Below are 19,149 nucleotides of genomic sequence, written 5' to 3'. Positions count from 1 at the left end.
TCTTGTTTCTACTCAACAAGCCTATTGTGTTATTTATTTGTGTTATACGTGCAGAGAGTGGTTTACACCACCGGTTCAAACAACACAGTTTTCTTGAATTTCATTTCTGGAATGCCTTGTTTTCAGGCGGTACGTTTGAGAACAAAGCGGTGCAGAGCAGGTAACTGGTTTGTGCGAATCTCAGAGAGGCCAAACAGTTTTATCTCGTGTCCGATGCTGATTCAATATGAAAGGAACAGAAAAACATTTCCGACGATTGGGTTCGTTCATTGAAGAAAGGACACGCTGTATTTTTTTCTCCCCCAATACAAATATTAAAGTCAGGGACACTGAAATGTCATTTCTCATCCATATTGCCGCCTGAACCGGTGGGTTCATTTCATCAAGAACCTCCAGATAAAACTTGTTTTTCTTTTTTTTTTTTTTCTTCATCAGCACCGCCGCCGGCTGATTTCCCACAAGTCCTCTCATATCGATCGGGAACAGCCGGTTGTTTCCGTGATTCACCCGCTGGAGTTTCAGCAGGCCGAGCTTGGAGAGCGACCACCGGAGAGCGGAGGAACCAGGACTGGAACCGGGGACGCTCTCCAAATCCCAATTGTTCATCCACCTTCTTGTGGATCTGGCTAGAAACGATGTTCCATGAAGGTAATCCGACAGACCAGGTTGAAAGTGATGCATTTAGAGATTCGACGACATTTTTGTTTGCAGTGGTGATTGACGGGTTAGACTGGAATCTCCACGGACCACGATGTTCGTTGATGACGTGATTTGTAGTGAAAGCAGGGAGCGGTTGGAGAAACATCTAGAGAGGTGGAGGTTTGACCTTGAAAGAAGAGGAGTGAAGGTTGTAAAAGGACGAGCGGAACGGTGAGGCTGCAAGGGGGCGGAGATGAAGGAGGAGGATTTCAAGTTGTATGGGTCAACAATCAATCCAATGCAATGGAGAGGGTGCGGAAGAGGTGAAGAAACTGGAATGGATGGAGAAACATTGCAGGGGTGACTTGAGATAGAAAAGCATCAGCCAGAATGGGAGGAAAGCTGGAGAAGATAGCGGTGGTGTGGTTCGGAGGAAGCGGCGATGAAGATGCGGAGAAGATCAGGAATGAGCCCGTCAGAGGGACGGCACATGTTAGATGTTTTGGAGAGATGGTCGCGCTGAGATGGTTTGGACATGGATAGAGGAGAGATGGTGGAGATCTGGGTGCAGGAGGTCTGGAGGAAGAGCGGAGAGGAGACTTACGGATGGAGGACATGAAATGAGTTGGTACGAGAGGATAGAGAGAAAAACACCGCTTCGGCTCCATCGCGCATATTTGCAAGTGACAGAAAAAAAGAAAGGCAGCAGCAGAGCAACCTCTCACGCAGATTTTACAGGTTCTAACACAAATGAATTTCACAAATAAAGAGCTTCGCCGCTGCACGGCCCGGCTGTGGGAAATGAAGTCTCGGTCGGACAAGTTTGTAGAGTCGCAGATCGACATCGTCCGAAACCCTTGAACCCCTCGATGAAAGCGGGGAAATGTTGAAAAGAAACAAAAACAATTTCAACAGCAGGATGGTCGACGTGCAGTCCTGGGAGTGCAAACCCAAACTGCCACGAGGCGACGGCCTTTTCCTTGTTGTTGGGTTCTGCATGAAACACTGAAGGCCCACAGGTGGAGAACCCAGCAGCTCCCCGGTCGCCGCGCCTCCCGTTCACTCGTAGCCATTTCCAGCGGACGATTTACTTTTATTTCTTCCGCATCTCCGGTTAGATGTTTTGGTAGATGTCATTTGTCGAGCTGCTAACCTGCGCACCGGAAGCCTGGGAGGAGATAAACCAGAAAAATACAATCAGTGCAAGTTGAACTTTTACAATCACCCAGTTTGTCCGCAGACTAAATATGACGCGTTGCGACATGACGTACCTCGGTGTGTGAGTGGTTCCTGCTGCCGGGCGTTTTGACGTCCTTTGCTTTCACCCTGTTGTTCATTTCTTTCATCACATCCTGGAATTTCGCCCTCTTCGATATATTCTTCTGTTCAAAAACCCAGACAGAAACAGGGCGAGTTCCCGGTGTGGTAACCCCCCCACACACACACAGATTTTACTTCCCTTTTCTTTAAGAATTAAGTCTAAAATGACGTTCGGAGTAAGCCAGAAGTATTACGGTCTAAACGGTATTACCTTGTCGCCAGAGGAAAGACGTTTGCACGTCGATGTGTTGTAGCCGCACTGGAACGCAGCAGAGGATTGCGGATAAAACACACATTTTCATCGCTTTTAGTATTGGTAGTGTTAATGCTAAATAAACAAAAGTAATTCGGGGGCACTTACCTTCTTTAAAATGATGAGGGCCAGTATCGCCGAGCTGTAGATGGCGAGGAGGACGAATGCCGCCCACAAGGAATTGAATCTCAAAGTCTTTTTCAATTTTTCTGAAAGTCAAAGCAAAGTCCGCACGTATCAGCCCGTCTAAAAATCCGTGTTTCTTATTTTGCAAATCAAAACTGACCTTTTACCACGAGGGTTGTGCCCAAGCCGACATGCTGCACTCCGGCTTGCGGCGTCTTGTCTAATACAACCGCACAGACGTAAATCGCGCTGTCGTCTTCGTCGAGTGACTTTATGTGTAAACTGGCTCCTTCTAGTTGATATCTGGGATTTCCCAGGTTCAGATGAAAGTGATTATTTCTTTTGAAAGCAAACCATTCGTATCTGAAGACAGGGGCTGAGCAGTTTAAACGGCAGGGGAGAACAACATCGAGTCCAATTGTCTTTCTGATCACGTTCTGTGGTTTTATTGAACAGCTCCAATCTTTTTCCATGATTCCTGAGAGGAACAGAAGGTAACATTACAACTGGAGTATCTGAGCATCAAGATATTTTACCGGAGGAGAAAATGACTTCTAAATTGTCATTTTTCATTGCTCGATTGAGGCAGTTTAGATCCGCTTGCACGTACATATCTGTTATTAATTCAACGGGCGGTGGTATGTTGGGAATTAGAGCTTACCTGCAGTTTGCATGAAGGGGAGGCAGAGAGAAAGCAGAAAGAGCCTGTCCATGTCTCGATCGAAAACCAGCCGTGAATGATCTTATGGTTTTATTTCTGAGCCTGTCGTTGGATGTAACTTCCCCTCTCGTCAGTTCCCTTTTTATTACCCTGCTGGTGTAATAACGGGAATCACATCATGTTGTAGAAACCTACAAAAAGAGCGAATTAAAATGTTAAAAAGAGCTTTTCTTTTGCCGGTGGAGTTTCTCAGTCATCCGGGCCGTGGGGAGTTCTCTGAGGAATGTTCTTATCTTGGCAACTGGACTTGAGTTTCTTCACTTGAAGATGTTTCACCCCTCGTCCGAGACAGTTCTTCAGAACTGAAAATGCCTGAAGACAAGAAGATTCCAACAGTGTTTAAACAGAGTTTTTGTTTTATTACTTTTGGTTTTGGGGATTAAGAGCTCCCACAGGGCAGGCGTCCCAAACCTCACTCCCAGTCAGCGGATCTTTTGGTACAATCTGCAAAGAAAATATTTCTCAATACAAATTATTTTTTCATTCGACCTTCCGGATCTTATTTAGAAAACCGCCGCAATTGTAATCCCCTCATATAAAGAGTAACGTTTGTATTCAGACTGTGAACTGACAAACATTTTTAATGTTTTAGAACCAGGCCCCACGAAACATTTCCATGCATAAAACTGGTCCCCGGTACGAAAAAAGTTGGGGGGATGCTGCCTTCGGGCCAGAACAACAAAAAAAAGAAAGTTCACAAGTTGTGCAAAACCCTAAAGAGAAGATAGAATTGAGGTTTTGGTCGTGAAAGTGTGGAGTTTTAGCCTCCTATAGATGTTTTTCGAGGCCGGTCCCGGTCCCGGTCCCGATCCCGGTCCCACCCAAAGTCACGGCTCCCGAACCCGCGTCGGGGGCGTGTCTTCCCGCGCTGCCACTCGACCCCTCAGCCAATCAGAGCGCGGCTTTGCTTTACGCCACGCCCCCTTCCACGTCGACCCGCATTCTCGCCATATCCCAGATCCCGAGGCGTCCCCGCCGCCCCGGTTTGCCACAAAAGTTGATCCGGTGGGTCATCCGCACCGAGAGGGCACGACGTGCGAAGGGATCTCCGAGGAACGTCCGCAACAGCACCCGAAACCATGAACATCTTCAGACTGACTGGGGATCTCTCTCATTTGGCCGCCATCATCATCCTCCTGCTCAAAATATGGAAAAGCAGGTCGTGTGCAGGTCAGTGGACACATTTGTTCCTCCACAAAGGCCCGGCGGTCACATCCGGTGGGCTCTCGTCGCTTTTTACCTGCTAAAATCAGAACGCTAGCTCGCTAATGATGGTCCAGAAGGTGGAGAGCTAGCTAGTTAGCGCTGCGTGCTAACGCTTCTCGTCTCCCATTCATTCATTCATTCATCTGGGAAACTTGCGGTTAGTGACCGCTAGCATCTCCTGGTTTCTTTCTGTGTGCCAACACCGTGGTTTCCAGCGGCGAAGCAGGTGTTCACCGTGAATAACGATCGTTTCAAACTAGCAAAGCCCTCGCCGTTCTGTAGATTTCCGCTGTCACCATGGTAGCTAGCCGGTACCCACGAGTCGATCGTGTGAGGTAAATACACCCATACAAGTTATGCTGTATGTTATTTCTCCCCCCTCCGCGCACTCGTTTGGTGCTACTATTTTACCCCTTTTTGTCTTTATTTTCTGCAAATCCCCCGTACCCCCTGTCCTCCTCAGGACAAGTAGGGGTTTCGGGGTTCGATTATTCAGGTTTGGCTTCTGACGTGGCGTTCTAGAAGGCGCTACGGAAGTAGCATCCTGCTAATGTAGCCCAGCAGCCACATCTCGCCCAAATATCATCATTTTGCGTCCATAAAAGTGTTTACAAACGAACACGTACCGTCGGTGAAATCATTAAAGCCCACGGATTTCACTAAGAAGTCCAGTCTCCTCCTGGATGTCCGAGATGTTGTGGTTAGCTTATAAAGCAGGGCTTCACCATACCAGCTAAAGCTAGCTAACACATCAGTGTTACATTTATTTACATTTACATTTACATTTATTGTGAGGTTATTTTATTCATCGAAATTGAAATATAATTTTTTTAACTAGTGAGTAAATGTTAAATAGCCGTTTTGTCAGGTAGATTCCAAATATTTGTTTCCTATTCAAATATTATTCTGTGTATTACATTATGCTATGTCTACCTTAATGCTGTGACAATCTACCTGGCTGCTAGGACAAATTAATTACCTTTTTGATTAAAAAAGTCCATCTCTTCATGCATTCTAATCTAATCTATACACTATCGAAAAAGTATGTATGATTCAGATACTGCTCACTGTACGAAATGCCACACTGTATTCCAGGTCCAAAGTTTAAGTCAAGAGGTTAAATTTAATTTAGACATCCTGAAATGCAAATTTGTGTGTTATGTGAACAATTTAAACCTCCTTTAAAAACAAGTCACTTCTATCAGAAGCAAGAAAGCATTGCAAACTATCAGGAAATTACATTCAAGTGTCAGTAAGCCTCAGATAGTAACCAAGTACATTTCTTTTAGGGTTTATTCAAATTATTCCTTATTCAAGGGGTAGTTTGGGAACCAGGGATTTTTTCGTGCAGCATTTTCTTTTCAAGGAGTCACAGTTTAATGTGCGTGATGCTCTGATAGTTGTTTGGAAGGTGGTATCCCGTGCCTCGATGCATTGCCGGCCTCTCCTTACAGGTCAGGGGCCGATTTAGCTTATTCCATAAGCCTACAACTGCTGGAATGAAACAAAGCGACAAATCTTAATTTATTCCGAACACCTGGACTTCTTTTTTTTTTTTTGATAATAAATAGACGTATGATTTTTGTGACAGTGAAAGGTGTCATTCACATGTTAGCCGAGGGCGACGACGGCATATGATGTGTAACCAAAGACCGAAGACCCGGATGTTTGCCATGTTGGACCCTCTTTACCCACAATGTCAAAAACAATGTTGGTCTTAAAAATGCAAGATCGGTTAATTTTAGCGTTGACTGGCCGCCTGCGCTGACGCATCTGCTTCATGCACGTGAATGAAATCTCAAGTCAGACCAGTGTATTTTTGAAAGGCAGGGCTAGCTTTGGTTCTCTGGGCGGGTGGAATTTGGTAACTTTATGCACCGTGTGTGGATCTTTCGGCGGGAGGGAAGATCCCAGAGGGCTGCCGATCTGAGAAATGTCAAAGATGCCACAGGATGGCGTTGTAGATCTTTTTTAGGTTTTGTATTTGTATGGAATGGCCCACGTGCTCGTCTTTATGTTTTGAAAATGCAACCCGAGGGAGAGCAGTTGCTTTCATCTTGCATTACGCAGGGAATCTTCAAATCTTTGTAGTTAACAGTTAAGACAATTATATTTCATTGTATTTCTTATTCTTCCTCCTTTCTACTCTTATCTATTACTGTTATGTCTTTACTTGAAACTCTGGCACAACAATTTCCTTCGGGATAAATAAAGTTGTTCTCATCTTATTCCCTTTGAACTCGCTCCACAAGGTGACGCTGTTTGGCCAGAAAACACTTTGTGATCGGTGTTTCCCACTGTTATGTTGCATGTTTTGAAGTGAGGCTGCCGGGAGCTTTGGTTTGGTGACAGATAATTTTCTTGTAGACATACGTCGCAGTCACAGAGGCCTAAACATTTGTATCTTTCTATTTCGCTGAAAGGAATCTCTGGAAAGAGTCAGATCCTGTTTGCTATCGTGTTCTCGACACGCTACTTGGACCTGTTCACGTCCTTCATCTCCCTCTACAACACATGCATGAAGGTAAGGCCGTCGGTCACGTCTCAGCACGTGTCTTGCTGCATCGCCTCTCCTCGGCCCACCGATGAGGACTCGTGTTTCTCGCCCAGGTCATCTACATCGGTTGTGCGTATGCCACGCTCTACTTGATCTTCGTGAAGTTCAGGGCGACCTACGACGGCAACCACGACAGCTTCCGCGTGGAGTTCTTGGTTGTTCCGGTCGGGGGTCTCGCTGTTCTCATCAACCATGACTTTTCCCTCCTGGAGGTGTGTATCGCTCGTCCTTCCGTGGCAATCGGTAGACGTGGAAATCGCAGCACGTGCCTTTTCTGTCTTTCAGATCCTGTGGACGTTCTCCATCTATCTGGAGTCCGTGGCCATCCTTCCCCAGCTCTTCATGATCAGCAAGACCGGAGAAGCCGAGACCATCACCACCCACTATCTGTTCTGCCTGGGCCTGTACCGGGCGCTCTATCTCTTCAACTGGATCTGGCGTTTCTACTTTGAGGGCTTCTTTGACATGATCGCCATTGTTGCCGGTGTGGTCCAGACGGTCCTCTACTGCGACTTCTTCTACCTTTATATCACCAAAGGTAGGAAGCGTTCGCAGCCGCCGTCAAGACCGTTCGGTTGGAAACGAGCGCATGTCGTATGAAAAACCGACAGATCGACAGTGGCGGAGATGAATCGTCGGGCTGGGTGGAGGAGATCTCCAGAGCTTTGCATCATGCGCATAAGAGTATCAATGCACAGTTTGACCTTGAAGCCTCGGGGCAAGTTCATGCGTAAATCTGAAAGCCTCAAAGAGCTCTCTGTATTATAAGTACGACAAAGAGGTGGGAGACATGATCCCCGGGCCTGGAACCGTGCAGAAGCTCAGTTCAGGCGCAGCTAATGTGAATCCTCGGTGGTTTGGAGTTTCTTGAATCGACGGGGTCTTTTCCGAGTGAGTCTGCATCAGGACAACATCTCCACTGTCAAACCTCTGCTCCACTGCTCAGCAATAGACCACAGTCCCAGGAAGTAAACAAAGGGCCCTATTTTAAGTCTTTTGCGTATGTCCCTGTAATACGCAAGTGCATCTTGTGTGTCCAATCTGTTCAGGATCGTAAAACTTTGTATCCTGTCAGGCGAAGAAACGGGTTTGGATTACGGTGTCAGGAGCCTTATGCTTTCGAAGTCTGGGGTGGATTGTTTGGTAAACCGGAGGTTCTTCTCCTCGTGAGCAAGTCGGAATGGCAGTGCGACCAAGAAAAAAAACCCTGAGAGAATCATCAAGGCTGTAAATGAAGGCCGTTTGTTACCAAGGAGAACTTCCCAATTTGGAAAATCTGAATTTGGAAACTTAAAACCCGTCCAGATTGATCATTTCACCTTTTGGATTTGCTGCTCAAACACACCTCCACTATTTTTGGTGGAAGTTCACAAAAATCAGCGAGCAGTCACTCGGAGGCTCTTATCAATCGATACACCAGGCTGGATTATTTGTCCATTTACAGGGGAAACTACTTGAATACGTTTCCACCGGACGAGGGGTCGGCAAGTCAAAGAGCCATCTGGACCCGGTTCCTATAAAAAAGAAAACATTGCATAGATCTATCGTCCCCTTTTTGCTATGCATATAAAATATTGCGTTGCAGAGAAAACCAAATTCTATTTCTGCACGTAACAAAACATTTTGAACCCCGACCGAAAAGAAAAATAAGGTGCTGGGTTGAAGGTTTTGTTAAAATAAAATACTCAATGTCTATTTGAGTCGTGAAATGAAATATGAAATAAAAGGCAGAACCTAAATCATCCCCCCCGCAGCAAACCAGAAATGCCGCCCGCTTCTGTGGTGCGTCATCGTTTATGTTGTGTACCAGGGCTTGCTGTCAGCTGTCACCGCAAAAAAAAAAAAATCCCTGAATGCTGCGACATATTGTTGCAAATTAAAATTAAGTAGACAATTAAAGCATTTATTTTACCTTGTTAATGTGATTTTTGCTCTGAATCTCTGCATGTTAGGGCTTCAAAAGCTCACTAATTGGCGTAAGAATTTGAACACATTTATTCATAATCTTCAAATTTAGAATTTTGTTTAGAAAAAAAAAAAAGACTAAAAATCAAATCAATTCAAATTAATTCCTTTATTTATTTTCCAAAGTCACAGGGAGCTGCAGCAGATGAAGCTGCGGACTAAAACCTCTGAAATCAAGTATTAGTTTTGGATGCTAACTTGTCTTGTATCGCGGCAACAAACCCCTTGTTCTCCTTCTCCCCTCCTGAACGTCTGGACCTCCAGTGTTGAAAGGCAAGAAGCTGAGCCTGCCGGCGTAGAAGAGCGCGGAGGAGGCGGGCGACGCTCAGCAGACTCAGGGGGTCGGCAGATAACATCCCGGAATCTCGTGGCCCGGTGGCAAAGGATGCCTGAGACAGAGAGCCGACCAAATCTGGGGGAAAAAAAAACACTAGTCTTCTCGACGATCGCTGACGGAACCGGTTGACGGCGACGAACACCAGAGCTGAACAGAGACTATCCCGGGTCCAACATCGGATTTCTGTGTTCAGCGTCTTGCCTTAAACTTCTTTTTCAGTGCTGTTCAAATAGGAGAAAAGGCTTTTTTTTTATTTCTAAATGTGAGGTGTTTACTCTTTTTTTTTCACTTTTTTTTCATTGTGTTATGGTTCTTTTTTTCCTTTCTCTTTTCTTGTTTTTTAAAACATTTTTTTTTTTCCAATGTCACAAATAGGGTCGACTCCGAGAAGCACCTTGTTCGACTCGGTAGTGAAATGCACAAATGTACAGTCTTGTCAAAGAGAAATGCATCTGAGTGCCTGATGAGGATTAATGTCCCACTCGCGTTTTTTTTTTTTCCATTATCTTGTTTTACTGTCGCATGTGTATCCCCAGAGACGTTTCTCAGAGGCAAGCACACTTTAATTTTATAAGAAAAATACCGCTTTATCAAATCACAGAGGTCAATATGCCAACATGGAGTCATAAAATACCTGAATACCAGCATTCAAACTTATCAGCCGTTGACTGAATGTTTTCCCACGCTTATCGTTATGCTTCGGTTAAAATCGCGGGTTTACGTGGAAGTCCAAAGTAAAGGCAGTTTCTACAAGTTAAACAGACACCAGCATTTCAGATACTTCAAACAGATTTGTGGTTGTTCTCCATCTCTGCTTTCGTTTTTGAGATTTTACAAATGTTCAAACATCCGGTAGATTTAACACAAATGTCCTTATTTCGCTCAGACCAGGGGTCATCTCGAATTTCGAATTTTGTGACTTTCAGCCTTTTTCCAATGAGTCATTCCCGCCTTCCAACTCCACGCTTTTATGCCTTATTATTTTTTTTTGTTATTTTGCATGATATCACCTCCATTAAAGAGTTTGTGCGACTCACAGCCCCCCTGCCTGTGTCTCTGTCGTCACTGACAGCAGGAACCGGACGCACTCGCCGCTTGTTTACTTTGGTTTCAGGCCACGGCACAGGATATTTCCTACACCATCTTTCTACCACGGCGCCGATGCCTCTCATGCCGAGGCTGCGTGAAACCTGTTGTTGACTCATTTGGCGTATTATATTCCAGGACATTGTTTTTGCTTACTGTTATTTATTAAATACGTCTGCAGCCAATCAGTTTCATAATATACTGTCTGGCCGGTACGCCAGTCCGTCGAATAGTTGTTCAATTTAAAAGCCTAAAATGACCATAAATTCAGGAAGAGACAAATTTTCAAGACTTGAAATCAAGAAAAATAATTAATCATTTAAAAAATTGGAGGAAAAAAAGTGCAGAAAGTTTAACAATTATACTTTGGAGACAAACATTCCTGATTTGGTTCCCAACTTTTAGTGTATGGAAGTGTTATTGAGCAAGATGCCGAACCCCCAACTACTTGCCTGGCGCCGCTAGATAGCTGCAAACTGCTCCTGGTTCATCCATGATGGGTTACACAAGGGATTAATAAAGTATAATGAAATTAGAATTGCAAAATTAGAGTTCTTTTCATTGTTTATTTTCCCACGACAAGGGATATCAGTCCGCTAACCCGTGAAATATTTTATCAGGAAAAAAAAAAACAAAAATAAACTTACAGTAGTTACATTGCAGTGACATAAGTGTTTCGTAAATGTACGCGTGGTAAGAAAATGGAAATAGATGTTCATCCCGTGAGCTTTATTCCGAAAAATAATACAAGCAGCGCCGCAGCTCCTCTTTCACAGAATGTGAAGCTGCGCTCGGTTCGTCTTTCAACGTACAAAAGGCCTTTTCTTGGAATCCTGTGAGTCAAAGGACGGGATGACGGCAGATTTCCTGGTCGCGGGCAAATCTTTGGTCCCGGTAGTCTATATTGATATTCAGGCCTGCAGTGTCGTCAAGGAGGTTTAGTGTGGACGCAAGAAACAGACAAAGATCTCACATCTCCACCCGATTGGTGTGGTTGAATCCAAACACGCCTCGGCAGAAGACCCCGCTACTGCTTGTCCTTCCGTTTAGGGGTTTCCCACCCGTTTTGTTTGGCGAGGTCTTTGATTTTCTGGTGAGAAACACAAGAGAAAAAACGCTTCGAACGTGGAAACAACATTCAAGGACTCACAGATGCGGCAACGGGAAATACGACGTTTAAAGAAACGAACAGGCTCGGGTAACGGGAGTCTGAAATAAACATTTTACATTGACGACTGAATCTTGGAGTAATTGCACCATAAAAACCTCAGCCTGATACTTTGAGCATAAATTTGGATAAAAGGATAAAAATGTGATTATTTTCTCATAAAAATGGTAGAAATCACATCCACTTAATATAACTAAGGCTTTTTTGCCAAATTGAATGTGGATTTATGTCGTGTGCTACCGTCATTTCCTGACTATTGAGCGCACCTGAATATAAGCCGCACCGGCTAAAAATAACTAACAAATATATGTACATATATAAGCCGCAGGTGTCCATGTTGTAACATGAGATATTTACACATAAATGCTTTTTTAACTTTTAATTGAAAACATACCGGTAACTTCCACTAATACGAACTTGAAATGCTTTTTTTTCTGAAAATGGGTGATGAAAAAGATGAATAATAAATAGCAAGCAAATATCCATCCACCTATTTCCTATCCCGGCTTTGTCCTACTCCAGCCGATCGCTATCTTGGTCTTCCTCCTGCGCACTAAAACCATTAAAATCGTCTTCTTTGGAATTAATTGACCTCAGAATTTTAATATCATTTCATTGGTCTGATGTGAGGAAGTTAAATGTTTTGTGAAACTTGTTAGTCCCAAAAAATCTCCCTAAATTAGCCGCATCTTAGTTTAAGATGCAGCGTTCAAAGGGGTTTAAAAAAGTAGCGGTTTATTGTCCGTAAATTATTGTACTTAAATGAATCCAGGATTAATTTAGACTGGTTTAAATTTACAGAGATGTAAAACTTTAATGATGACGCCAAACTTACTGCATGACTTTGTTTTATACTACGATGTAATGCACGTGAAGTTGTGGAAGAACTCGATTAATCTTTCCTGGTACTGATAATTTCTTCTTTCCTGCTAATATTACTAATCTCTTATTTGTTTACTCATGAATACAGAGGCCGATTCTATTCTGCAGACCTCAACTGTGATGACAGTTTATTAGTAACTATTAGTATTATTTATGGTTGTGTAATTAGTTGTCATTTTTTTCTGTTTAACCGTTACATTCTCATGAATATGAACACAAATCTAAAGAAAATCCCATGATCAGACTCCAGGGGAAACATGACCCATACGGGAATGAGCTGGAACTAAAAAGATGGATTTCAGATGAACATGTCAGTGGAGGTTCTCAGTCGTCCAGGTCTCGGTGAATTCTTGTGGAAATCTTCTTCTTGTGGCAACTGGACTTGAATTTCTTCACTTGAAGACGTTTCATCCCTCATCCAAGAGGCTTCTAATGACCAATGGGGAATTTTTGGAATAGAATTGCCAGGGTTTTGGGCGGGTCCAGGCTTTGGTGGCTCGTTATGTAAATAGGCAGAAGCTAGGTGTACGGGGGTTATTACGCTAATCGAGCTGTCGTTCGTTGTGACAAAAGAGCAACTTTTGTGGAATCACCTGAACTGGAAGCAACCAAACAACCAAAGCGAATTCCTTGTAGTTGCGAATAAAGCAATTTTGATTCTGGAATGGGAAAAGTTAAGGCTAAACCAAGGAGTGAAACCTGTTGGATCCCACGGACTGAGGCTCATGTGGACGTTACCGGGGCCCTCTTCTGGTGGTGGATCCATCCTGGTTGTTTGGAGGGTGCAGAAGGTCCTGGTCCATGTGTGCAAATCCGTCTCGGTGCCGATCCCAGTACGGCGTTATACTTTTATGAAAGGTCGCGTCTGTTTTGACAAAGAATCCTCTCTCCAACACGTGCTTGTCCTTCAGGTTGGGATGGACCGTGGAGTTCTGTCCTGACGTGTTGGATCATCTGTTTATGCAGAGGTTGGTTGGTCATCACAATCCTCAGTGGAGGAGACACCACATTCTCCATCTTCTGCCAGGCTGTTTTGTCCTTGGGTCGCATCAGTTTTTGTCTCAAAACGCAAAGAAGAGATTCAAGTCCAATCGCCACGAGAAGAAGACTTCAACAAGACTTCCAGAATAACAAACGCACTCTTTGCTGTCGTCCTGATCAGGAAAATATTTCCAGATATGACCCGCCGACCCCGTCGCCAAAGACAATGCCGCGTTTGCTTCCATTTCAAAAGTTACCTGTGTGAGATGAGGGTAGCTCTGGGGGAGGACGTTGGACACGGCCAGATGGAAAGCGCTGAAGGTGGAGGACACCAGCAAGGAGAAGAAGGCGACGCCGGAGAGCACCGACAGCAGGATCGCCGCCGCCAGCAGTAGCAGCAGCACTGGACGGGAATGAAAAACGGGTGGAGATGAAGCGGTGGGACGAAGGTGAGGAAGACGTTTACGGGGGGTCTCACGTACGTTCGAGAAGAACGAAGCCCAGGGCCGAGATGACCGCGCTCAGGAGAGCGAAGCCAAGGAACACGGCGACGGGGAGCGCGGACAGGACGGTGAACACCAGCAGGGTTTGGGCCATGAAAGGGTGAGTGAGGAGATACCGACCGACCTTCGTGTCCAGCAGCTGTGAGACCTGCTGAGGAAGCGCAGGAAGAAGATCCCGTCTGCTGAAGAACAACACACAGCCGGGCGTTGACGTGTGTGTTTACCTTTGGTTCGGCGTAGATCTGGGCGAGCGTGGACGTCCAGCTTCCCCATAGCTGCTGCATCTCAGTGAGGCTAAGGGTCCTCTGCATCTTCACACACACTCCGGGACGGTCTGAAACACACACACACACACACACACACAGCCCAACAAGTTGCATGGCAACATTTCAGAGCAAGTTCTGAGCACTGAAACTGGATTCCCTCGTTCAGAGGCTCAGCTCAAAAAGTGAAATACAGGAATACACACCTGAGGGCGGGTCTGTTTGACCTTCAGCTCAGCCGTGTGGAACTCCTCACGACTTTTTAGAGTCAGTCTTTTTAAAACATTTGGCAGCAGAATCACGCCTTTTTCTGGAGGAGGCAACTTTTTTCTTTCCCGTCTTCCTCCTCCTCCCTCTTCCTCTTTGGATTAATGGCGGGGAAACTCACTAGTGTCGTTGCTGCCATCTACTGCTTTCCCAAAGGAAATGTGTGGCACGAGGAGGAATTGATGAGCGGAAACTCTGCAGCGGCGGGAATTGGCTGTGTGATGAAGGTGCAAACTGGGCTGATCTCGTCTCCATCTATCCATCCATCCATGGCGTGGACATTGTTTAACCCTGTCCGTATGAAGTTCACAGGGCCTTGTTGTATAATTTTATTTTATTTTATTTTATTTTATTTTATTTTATTTTATTTTATTTTATTTTGTTTAATTTACCTTACTTAAATTTACATTGTTCTACATTATTTATCTTTCTATTATTTTGAATATCACTTTATTTTATTCTATTTCACTTTATTTGATTTTAATTTATTTTATTTTGCTTGACAATACCTTATTTCTTTGTATATTTATTTTATTTTGATTTCCTGCATTCCATTTTATATATATATATATATATATATATATATATATATATATAATATTATATCATTAATATAATGTGTATGTATATATATATGTATATATGTATATATATTACTTGAATTCATTTCAATTGATTTTATTTTACTTTGATTTAATCTAACTTTAATTTGCATCATTGCATTTTTTTTCAATTTAATTTCACTATATTTTATTTTATCTTACTTTATTTTACATTTCATTCAATTTATTCACAATTTACATTGTTGTATTTTCATTTTACTTGATATCACTTTTTCCGTTCTATTTTATATTATTTAATTTCCCTTTATTCTATTTTCTTTGATTGACCGGCGATCAGTTCAGGGTGAACCCCGCCTCTCGCCTGATGACGGTTGGGATAGGCTCCAAAATCCCCTGCGACAATGGGTGCAGGATGAGCGGCAGAAGATGGATTGGTAGATGGATTTATTTTATTTTATTTTATTTTATTTTATTTTATTTTATTTTATTTTATTTTATTTTATTTTATTTTATTTTATTTTATTATTCCTTACCCATCTGCTGTTTGCAGTACCTGAGAGCACCGACTTTCAACACAGTGGAACGGAAGAGAAGCACAAAACCAAGACTGTGGTTGAGATATTGACATCCTGTGAGCTGATATGGGGTCTCCTCACACCACCCATGGATGTTCTGGTCTCCACCTTGCAGAACAGCATTTGGCCATTAACACACACACCGATGGCCGGCGAGGTGCTAACCGGACCACCGGGGTTTCATCCGAGGACACCTCGCCATGCAAACAGGAGGAACGCGACCTTTGTGAGTGAGCTGCAGCCGTCCCCTTTAAAAACGCCCATGAACATTGAAAAACTGCCGATTTGATCGGGAAGAATCCATCTGAGAGAACTATTCTCCAGGCGTTGTCCGTAGGCGGGTGTCCTGCATGTCCCGTTCCCGCCCCCTCCTCACTTTTCAATCTCTGACAGATTACCTAGTGTCATTATAGGACCTCTGTCCGTAATTAAGATGGATTTACGAACCGGCCCTCTCCACTTCTGTCTAATTGCGCCATAAACTACTGATTGTCTTTATCGGGTAAGTAATGAATTCTCTGCTCTGGTATCTAATTGTAATGGACCGTGGGGTCCCACCGCCTGCAGACGTGCCGAACTGACACTTTGAGAATGCTTGATCCTACGCAGTGACACCGACGCCGGCGGAAGAACGATGTAAAAAAAAAAAAAAGGAAGCTCGGTGAAACAGAGCGGGTGATTTAGCAGAAAAGATCCGAGGACTTGAATGATCTTCCCATCTAAAGTGGACCTTTGTTGAGGAATACAAATTGTGTGTTTTCAAACACCAGCACTTTGTTACAGTGACCGATGGTCCGGCCGTCCTGCCGTTTCTGGTTTGTTATGATAGAAACTATAACAGTAGTACTCCGCCGTCCCGGTAGAGGGTGTTCCCGTTTTCACAGCTGTCAGCTTGAAATGGTTTCTTAAAAATAATGAGAACACTTTCAGCGCCACGTTGCTGTTAGACAGCGGCAAGATTTCTCTGCGAAGGGAAGGGAGGGTACGAGTGTGTGTGTGTGTGGGGGGGGGGGGGGGAACTGATCGGAATATCAAATGAGCGGACTGCACCGCCGCTGATTATTTCTTCAATCAAAGATAGGGATTGCCGGTCTCAATGCTGCCACCCAGAAATTACCTTTATCCTCCGGAGCTTTGGAAGGCATTAAATACGGGCCGGTGGCGGCGGTTCTGAGCCGCGCCATGGAAGGACCTCCGGGGACGGGCGATGACAACTTATTTGGAGCCTTTATCGCCGCTGGCCGAGACAATTAATCACACTCTTTTGTATTGAGCGGAGGGAGGGGGAGGATTTGGCGAGGAAGAATACATCCAGCGAAACACGCTGAACCCAGTGAACCGAGGAGCTGCAAAGCAATGTGACCCAGTGTGAATGCGCGTCCGCGCACGCGCAATATCCAAAAACTGCTCCCCGTCTCCCAAACTTTTTATGTTTGATGGTTCCTCCGCTCGTGTCCGGTCGCCCTCCGACCTCCCGGTCGGCCCGTTGACGTGCAGGCCCGGGCTGTGCGATGCGCTTTGTCGACCGAAGTCCAACGGCGGTGGAGGGATTCGTTGTTTGTTAATGTTGTTGGGAGAGTAAACAGCTTTGTCGCATGGAGTGCGTACTACATATGCAAATGATTATACTGATGCACCACGGAGCAGTGGAGAAAGAAAAAATATATAATCTAGTGATGAGCTAATTGTTACAGAATGAGAAAAAGACGTGTCGAGGTGGCTGAAACCATGAAACTATGGTTACTACGGTAACTCCCATTAAAACACTGGTGACATACAAACAACCCGGAAATCATTATGTTCATTTTAACATGAAACAGTCCATGTTTTGCAAATCCACATGGGCATGCGTTTACATACGTGTGCACATATACATGGCCGTTAACATATGTACATTTGGTCAGATGTGCACATGCACATATATGCACATATACACATACGTATACAAATAAGTATATACATACACATACACATTCACATACTTATATACATACACACAAACAAATATATACACATATATATTTTTACATATGCATAGATATAATTATACATATATATACATACACATATATACAGATACATGTTCATAAAATTATACACATACATATACATATACACATATATACCTATACACGTACATACACACATACATATACATATATACATACATAGATACACATACACATATATATACATACACATATATATTTATATACATATACTTAAATATACCATTAACTATACATGTACATGTATTTATAAATAAATACATACACTTTCATACCTATACACATACACATATATATGCATATACAAATGCATACACATATACATGCATACATTCACATACACATTTATACACATATACATACATATCTACATAGATATACAAATACACCTGCCTGCCTGCCGAAATACACTTATATCTAGATACATACATACAAGCATGTACATATACGATATATATCGATACCTCTCTCTCTCTCTCTCTCTTTATATATATATATTTATATACATACTGTCATACATATATACATACACATTTGTATAAATATAAAAATACATATAAAAATGCATATACATATAAAATAGATATACATATACATATATACATTCACATACACAGTCATATACATAAATGTTCACACATACACATACATATATGCACATAGATATAACATATACAGATACTTATATACATATACACTGACACCGCAAATTCATATACCTATACACATACATTTACATTTACATTTACATACACATATACATATTCATATACACAGTCTATTTGTATACACAGTCTATACACAGCCATACATATAAATATATATATATATGTATATATATATATATATATATACATATTTGTATGAATACATATATAGATTCACATATTCAACTACACCTGCCTGCACACATACACTTACATCTACATCCACATATACATACGTCTACATATACGATAAAAATATACATATATACAGATACACATACATACTTATATGTATGAATCTTCACATACTTATACACATAATATACAAATATAAATTGAAATACAATTTTATATACCTATATAGACAGACTCATACACATACAAACGGATATATGCATACATATAAATATATATATATATATTCATGCACATACACGTATACATGTACATAAACATATATGCATACATACAAACAGACATACACATATGTACATATGCATACACATATACACGTACATAAAATACACATATATACATATATATATACATACACTTACAAATTCATATACAAATACAGAAACATATACATGCACATGTGCAAATACATATATATATGCACATACATACATATATATATACATATAACAAAATACACATGTCTATGAATGTCAATGTGTATATGTTTCTGTATATCTATGTCTGTGTTAATATGTCTTTATATGTTTATAAATCGATATTCCTAGGCATTTGTACGGGTATTTACATGTATGTACATATATATAAAAGTGTTTGTACATATGTATATGTATGTATATATGTATATGTATGTGTATATGTATTTTCATGTATATATGTATGTGTTTGATTATTTGTATATAGGTTTGTATATGTATGTGTATAGATATATATGTATATCTATATTTATAAGTATATGTTTACTTGTCTATTCATATGTTATGCATGTGTGTATGTTTGTGTGTGTATATATATATATATGTGTGTGTGTGTATATATATGCATA

The 19,149-nt window shown here is 42.4% G+C and overlaps 3 protein-coding genes across 5 annotated transcripts; 1 reads left to right on the top strand and 2 right to left on the bottom strand.

Moving 5' to 3' along the window:
• Positions 1-24: 24 nt before the first annotated feature.
• LOC147217107 (uncharacterized) lies at positions 25-3,619 on the bottom strand. Of its 2 annotated transcripts, none has more exons than XM_086176333.1 (6): positions 3,000-3,619; positions 2,499-2,816; positions 2,321-2,421; positions 2,171-2,218; positions 1,911-2,021; positions 25-1,807 (listed from the first exon to the last, which is right to left on the bottom strand). In XM_086176333.1, exons 1-6 carry the CDS (start codon positions 3,049-3,051, stop codon positions 1,754-1,756), a joined length of 684 nt encoding a protein of 227 aa, XP_086032459.1. In that variant the 5' UTR covers positions 3,052-3,619; the 3' UTR covers positions 25-1,753. The 2 variants fall into 2 exon arrangements, with proteins under 2 accessions (XP_086032459.1, XP_086032460.1); XM_086176334.1 differs by having other exon boundaries at positions 1,911-2,018.
• A 357-nt stretch (positions 3,620-3,976) lies between these two features.
• Positions 3,977-11,859, top strand: LOC147217106 (ER lumen protein-retaining receptor 2-like). Its single transcript, XM_086175973.1, has 5 exons — positions 3,977-4,229; positions 6,689-6,789; positions 6,876-7,034; positions 7,108-7,360; positions 9,052-11,859. Exons 1-5 carry the CDS (start codon positions 4,139-4,141, stop codon positions 9,084-9,086), a joined length of 639 nt encoding a protein of 212 aa, XP_086032099.1. The 5' UTR covers positions 3,977-4,138; the 3' UTR covers positions 9,087-11,859.
• Positions 11,164-14,361, bottom strand: LOC147217105 (lipid droplet assembly factor 1-like). 2 transcript variants are annotated; one of them, XM_086175974.1, is made up of 5 exons: positions 14,214-14,361; positions 13,969-14,078; positions 13,724-13,895; positions 13,499-13,644; positions 11,164-11,300 (listed from the first exon to the last, which is right to left on the bottom strand). In XM_086175974.1, the coding sequence occupies exons 2-5, from the start codon at positions 14,053-14,055 to the stop codon at positions 11,238-11,240; spliced, it is 468 nt and encodes a 155-aa protein (XP_086032100.1). In that variant the 5' UTR covers positions 14,056-14,078; positions 14,214-14,361; the 3' UTR covers positions 11,164-11,237. The 2 variants fall into 2 exon arrangements, with proteins under 2 accessions (XP_086032100.1, XP_086032101.1); XM_086175975.1 differs by having other exon boundaries at positions 13,724-13,892.
• Between the last annotated feature and the right edge of the window lie 4,788 nt (positions 14,362-19,149).

Source organism: Fistularia commersonii, chromosome 28 (assembly GCF_037954325.1).
Source record: "Fistularia commersonii isolate RoL2024-O1a breed Wild chromosome 28, RoL_Fcom_v1.0, whole genome shotgun sequence".
Lineage (NCBI taxonomy): Eukaryota > Metazoa > Chordata > Actinopteri > Syngnathiformes > Fistulariidae > Fistularia > Fistularia commersonii.
This window is presented reverse-complemented; position numbering and strand designations above follow the sequence as displayed.